Below are 6478 nucleotides of genomic sequence, written 5' to 3'. Positions count from 1 at the left end.
CTAGAAGCTTTCCAGATCTGACTCCAAAAGTGCATTTAGCAGGGTTTAAGCGCAATCTGTATTTCCTCAATCTTACAATCAACTTCTTCAGATGAATAACATGTTCCTCTTCTGTCTGAGACTTGGCAATCATGTCATCCACATAGACTTCAATCTCCTTATGTACCATATCATGGAAAAGAGTCACCATGGCCCTTTGATAGGTTGCCCTAGCATTTTTCAGGCCGAAAGGCATTACCTTATAACAGAAAGTGCCCCATGGTGTAATGAAAGTTGTTTTCTCCATATCTTCGGGAGACATTTTAATCTGATTATATCCTGAAAATTCGTCCATGAAGGAGAATACAGAGAACTGAGCTGTGTTATCTACCAATACATCAATGTGAGGTAAAGGAAAATCATCTTTGGGACTAGCTTTATTCAAGTCTCTGTAGTCTACACACATTCGAACTTTTCCATCTTTCTTCGGAACTGGCACAATATTAGCAATCCACTGCGGGTAAGTTGCAACAACTAGAAAACCTACATCAAACTGCTTCTTGACCTCTTCTCTGATCTTGACAGCCATGTCTGGTCGAGTTCTTCTCAACTTTTGCTTGATGGGCGGGCATTCAGGCTTCAACGGTAGCTTGTGCACAACTATGTCGGTGTCGAGTCCTGGCATATCCTGATATGACCAAGCAAACACATCCACATATTCATGTAGTAGCTTGACTAGTTCCTCCTTCACACTTTTTTTCAAAGCAGTTCCGACCTTGACTTCCTTTCTATCCTCCTCAGTCCCCAGATTGATCACATCCACTGGTTCCTGAATCATCTTTTCCTATTGTTTCAAAAGTCTGGTCAACTCTTCTGGGAGTTCGCAGTCTTCCTTACCATCCTCTTCAACTTGGTTAATCGGGAGGTCGAAGTCATAGGGAAATATAGCATTGTCGTGTTCAATGGATCCAGTTATTAATGATCTGCATGGAAATGATTTTTCTTTTTAGCGAAAGATTTTGAAAAATGAAAGTGATGTGAAATCAAAATTGCCATTTTTTAATTTTGTTGCTTATTTATTTGTAAAAAAATTAAAAAGATGAAAGACAAGGATCTCAAAAAATGTGCTTTGCATTGATGATAAGGCTTAAATATTAACACAAAATGGGCCCTACAAAGCTATCCATATGCCTTGGGCATGGCATTGGATGTTTTTAGAAAACAGTAAATTACTTTGAACAAGAAACTATATCCGGAACATCTGTTTCCTTCCAATTAGTGAGAGCGGCATCCGGAGGTACACAAAACACCATCTTGGACAAATCTGGATCTTCATCTTCAAGAGCATTCACTTGATCATCACTTCGGAAACCAGCTTTGGAGAATATTTCCTTGATGCTAGGAACCTTCCCCTGATGTATCTTCTGATCTTTGAAAAGTTCAATAGACGGCTGATATCCTAATCCACACTTATCTTTCTTCTCTGGTAATTCAATCATTGTGCCCTAACTTCCAGGGCAACCAGCTTCAATTGCAGCTTTCACACTCTTCAACGAGGACATGACCCCCTTGGGTTCTTCAACAAGTTTTGGCTTAGTCTGAACCACATTGACCACTTCAAGGGCTTGAAGAGGATTTTCAACAATGTCTTCACCTACTTCAATGTATCTGAAAGAAGTCAAATGGCTGACAAAAATATCTTCCTCTCCGGATACTGATACCAACTTACCAGAAGTAACAAACTTCAGCTTCTGGTGAAGTATTGAGGTGACAGCTCCAGCAGCATGGATCCAAGGTCTACCTAACAGACAGCTATAGGCAGGCCTAATATCCATTACCTGGAAGGTAATACGAAAAGTTTGAGGGCCAATCAGGATTTGGAGGTCAATCTCCCCAATAACTGTTCGCTTAGACCCATCAAAAGCTTTCATTATCAAAGCACTGGGTCTCATCTGCACCCCTTCCATATTCAATTGTGCCAGGGTAGTCTTAGGTAACACGTTCAAGGATGAACCTGTATCCACCAGTACTCGAGCCAAGGTAACATTTGTACACTGAATGGAGATATGAAGCGTCATATTATGTTCTCGCCCATTAGGGGGTAAATCATCATCAGTGAACATCAAACAACTACTAGCATTGAGATTAGCAACCACATTATCAAACTGAATAACACTGATGTCTTCTGCCACATAAGCTTCGTTCAAGAACTTCAGTAGAGCAGTCCTATGAGCCTCAGAACTCATAAGTACAGAAAGAATGGAGATTTTTGAAGGAGTTTGGTTGAGCTGATCTACGACCTTGTAATCACTCTTCTTGATTATCTTCAAGAATTCTCTACCCTCTTCAGCAGTCACTGCTTACTTAGATGAGCCTTCTCCTGCTTCTGGAGGATTCACCTCTTTCCCCTTTGTTGGTTCAACTGCTGGTGCACTTTCTTTGTTTGGGATCACTTCAGGAGCGAAAACCCTTCCACTTCGAGTCACACCACTAGCTCCAGTGATGTTAGTCATATCTGGCTCTTTCAAGATTACTGGTTTGTTACCCACATAAACTATAGGCTCATAGTTCCAAGGCACTGCTTTGGTACTGTCAAATGAGAATGGAGCGGGAACATAAATAACCATGGGCTCAATCTTCTTCACTGGCTCTAGGTCAACATTTCTCTGATAAGGGACCACAAAAGGCTTGGGAAGCCTCTCTTGATCAAACACAGGCACAATCACGGCAACATCCTCATCAATCTTTGCTCTAGTGAACTGAATAACCCGCTGATCCATCAAATGTTGAAGATAAATTTTCAATTCACCACACTGATCGGGGTTGGACGAACACATCACACAATTATCATGTACTCCATTCATCAATTCTGCTTCCATCAATCTAGCATAGACCACTGTTAAAAGAGTCTTCAACTTGAACACATCCTTTATCGATCCATCATCAGTTGAACTTTCTATAGCATTGACACCTGAACTATCATGTTTACGCAAATGATTGTTCCCCACATTTGGAACATCAACAAAAGACCATATTTTCTGATCTATCAACTCTTGAACCCGGAGTTTGAACACCTTGCAATTCTCTATTGTATGACCCTCTGCATTAGCATGAAAGGCACATCTAGCATTCTCATCATACCAAGGCTTATGCGGCTTCGGCATTGGAGGTAATGCCCTTGGCACAACAGTCCCATTCTGAATCAGATACGGTAGCAATTGAGTGTAAGTCATTGGGATAGGAGTGGTATTCACATTATTGTCCTGTTGATATGGCCTGTGTTGATTTGGTCGTTGCTGCTGAACTGGACGTGGTTGATTATTCTGTTGATTTCTCTGTTGATGTTGAGGTGGAGGATCCTGGAACTGAGATTGTGGAGGTTGATAATGAGGAACTGGAACTTGATAGTGAGGTACCGGAGCTGGAATAGATACAAGAGCAATTGGACGGTAAGGCATGGTTGGATATTGAGCAGCCGCTACGTAAGGGTACTGATAATAAGGCACAGAAGCAGGAGCCTTGTATGGTGGCCTCCCCCTCTGAGAAGAAATGGCACTAGTCTCACCCTCTTTCCTCTTGAATCCGTTGAAAGGCTTCTTCAAGATTGGTTGACTGCTGGAACCTCCCTGGATTTGACCACTTTTCAGTCCTTCTTCTACTCTTTCTCCCACGATCACCATGTCAGAAAATCCTGTGGACACACTACTGATCAATCTTTCATAATATTGGCCCTACAAGGTACCCATGAAAACGTCAATCAATTCACGATCAACCAATGGTGGGTGCACCCTTGCAGCCAATTCTCTCCAGCGTTGTGTGTATTCTTTAAAAGATTCATTGTCTTTCTGGGCCATACTCTGAAGCTGAGTACGGTTTGGTGCCATGTTAGTATTATATTAGTATTGCTTTGCGAATGCTTCAGCCAACTCATCCCAAGTGTGGATGTTGCTACACTCCAACTGCATGTACCAATCCAAAGATGCCCTAGTTAGACTGTCCTGAAAGCAATGGATCATCAGGTTATCATCTCTGGCATAGGCAACCATTTTTCTGCAATACATTTTCAAGTGTATGTTAGGACATGTGAGGCCTTTGTATTTTTCAAATTCCAGCGCTTTGAATTTTGGAGGAATCACCACGTCTGGGACCAGACACATCTCCAAGGCACTCAATCGGGTTGAGTTATGTCCTTCCAAGATTCTTAGCTTTTCGGCCAGAGCATGACACATCAAGATAGCCTCAGAATCTTGGGCAGCAGTAGGGATGACCATTGGAGTAGCTCCATTGTAATTCTGCATTTCAAACTCGTCCTGGAGCTCCTCATCAGTGCGGGGAATGACCACTTGATTGACTATCGGAGGTCCTTGCGCAACGACTCCATCAGCTACTTCAGAAGTATGCGCATGCGGAGGAACATGAGTTCTTTTAGGAGGTGGAACAAAACCTCGAGGAAGACCGTAGATAACGAGATTTGGAATAGGAACTGAAGGTCCTGACTGAAGAGCAACCCCTTGAACTAGAGCATCATTCGATGCAGCAGCGGCAACACGAGCCTCTTCTTCCCTTCTAGCCAGAACTAGATCTGCTCAATCTTGCTTTTGACAGAGTCCCTCTCCTCTCTGAAGGCAGCTTGTTCTTCTCGAACTACATCCATGATTCTTCTTGTGTTGGAGCGGGTAGCGTATGCACGTTGAGGAATCAACTTGAACTACTGGAGACGAGGAAAAAATGAAATGAATTTTTATTTTAAGAAATGAAATGCATGATGCATACTTTGATACACGTGGCTATAAAAAATGTCTTTTATGCTTATGTTCAATTTTATTTTCAGGGAACCGTGTTAGATTCCTTGTTATTTAGCAAGCATTCAAAGAGATCACGGGGAATAAAACAAGAATGGAACCCAACTTTTTGTATAAAAGAAACTCAAAATCCTTCATTCATTCAATTCAAAACAGAGTACAAGGATTGAGTACAAAATATTCTTTCAAACATAAAGGAAAGTACGAAACAACAGGGTTAGACTGTAGGCTTCTGTTTGTTGATCTCTTCCAACTCTCCTTTGAACCTTTTCATCATGTCTTCACAAAGATAAATAAATTTGGTCACTGAAAGAGGGATGTTGTCATTGTCTATGTCTTCCAGAGCACATCTTAGCATCAAAGGCACATTCTTAGCCATGCCATTACAGAAGTCTATCAAACTGGCAAACCTATTTCGATACTCATTTCTTTGTTCATGTAAAAACTGGATGGTTTCCTCGCAGGCTGCCAAACTAGCATTCACATTTTCCCTTGCGTTCATCTAATCTTCACCTTCTCATAGCAAAGAGTCATGTTGGCCTCTCCAGTATCGTTCCCACTCATTAGCATTTTCAGCCTCCTAGCACTTTGCTTTCCATATTTCAGGTGTAACCTGAGTAGCAGCCAGAGCACTCTCTTTACTGCGGCGTTCTCGTTCTTCCCTTTCTTTTGATTCACAGAGTGAAACACTGAGGTTGGCTATCTCAGCCTCAAGCGTCTCTCTTATCTCCTTCTTTTGTTTTGTGGCGAGCTTCCACCATTTCTCTTTCTCACGACAATCCCTCTCAGCCTCTTTCAGTTGGCTTTTGACGGTATTCAAGCAGCTGTCAGCCTGATCTAACCCCTGTTTGACTCTTTTTCTCTTATATTCCTCCTTATCAGTCCTTTCTACATTTGCTTGAAGCTGTGTTTTCTTCCGCCCAAGCTCCCACTTATGATTATCCCGTTCTTCAGTAATCCGGAGAAGGTTCAACCATAGCTCTTCATTCTCTTTTTCCAAATTTTGGATGACAACTTTGAGGTCTTTAGCTTCCTCCATAGTGACGTGAGTAGGTTCTAGAGGATTTGTATGCATTGGAGGCTCATAAGGGTATGGTAGTTTGTCTTGAGAAGCTCTGGCTTGGACCCAACTTGTATATGGCCCTCTAGCTATACAATTCTTCTTTCCACGCTCCCTTTTTCCTTCTCTACGAACTTTAGTCCAGGCACGACCTATCCTCTTCACCAGATCAAAGTCCTTCACTCCTTCTCCCAGCAAGAAACTTTCTAACAACTTGTCTTCTGGTTTGCCATTCATAGGAAACCCAAGTTGCCGCATAGCAAGCTCAAGGTTGTAATTGATGCAACCTCGAGTTCCTATGAGTGGCACATTATGGAAGTTGCCACATTTGACGATTATGTCCACATCATCATAAACACGAGAGTACCAGGTGATGTCATTGGCAGTGAGAGACATGATTTTTTGAGACCACTTGAGGTTATTCTTGTTCTGAACAAAAGGCCCTTCGCTTGGTAAGTGAGATAAGAACCCTTTATACAGTAAAGGAGCGCAACACTGGATCATCCCCTCTTCTTCTCATTTATCCAATGGATAGAGTGATAAACATCTGCAAGCAATGTGGGAATGGGATTCTTGAGCAAGAAAATGCGTATAGCAGCCATGTCCACGAAGTCATCAATGTTTGGGAACAAGACAA

General features: G+C 42.1%; 2 protein-coding genes across 2 annotated transcripts; both read right to left on the bottom strand.

Moving 5' to 3' along the window:
• Positions 1–2339: 2339 nt before the first annotated feature.
• Positions 2340–3659, bottom strand: LOC127101952 (uncharacterized). Its single transcript, XM_051039376.1, has one exon. It carries the CDS (start codon positions 3657–3659, stop codon positions 2340–2342), a length of 1320 nt encoding a protein of 439 aa, XP_050895333.1.
• Positions 3660–3875: 216 nt separating this feature from the next.
• LOC127101951 (uncharacterized) lies at positions 3876–5283 on the bottom strand. The gene is made up of 2 exons (XM_051039375.1): positions 5048–5283; positions 3876–4545 (listed from the first exon to the last, which is right to left on the bottom strand). The coding sequence occupies exons 1-2, from the start codon at positions 5281–5283 to the stop codon at positions 3876–3878; spliced, it is 906 nt and encodes a 301-aa protein (XP_050895332.1).
• Positions 5284–6478: the final 1195 nt, after the last annotated feature.

This window comes from Lathyrus oleraceus, chromosome 7, assembly GCF_024323335.1.
Source record: "Lathyrus oleraceus cultivar Zhongwan6 chromosome 7, CAAS_Psat_ZW6_1.0, whole genome shotgun sequence".
In the NCBI taxonomy this organism is placed as follows: Eukaryota; Viridiplantae; Streptophyta; class Magnoliopsida; order Fabales; family Fabaceae; genus Lathyrus; species Lathyrus oleraceus.
This window is presented reverse-complemented; position numbering and strand designations above follow the sequence as displayed.

Coding starts and splice junctions, on each gene's coding strand:
- LOC127101952 (XM_051039376.1), bottom strand. CDS start 3,659: ATGGTGATCGTGGGAGAAAGAGTAGAAGAAGGACTGAAAAGTGGTCAA.
- LOC127101951 (XM_051039375.1), bottom strand. CDS start 5,283: ATGAACGCAAGGGAAAATGTGAATGCTAGTTTGGCAGCCTGCGAGGAA. Junction 4,546..5,047: donor TGTGAAGACATGATGAAAAG/GTTCAAAGGAGA, acceptor AGTTCTGGCTAG/AAGGGAAGAAGAGGCTCGTG.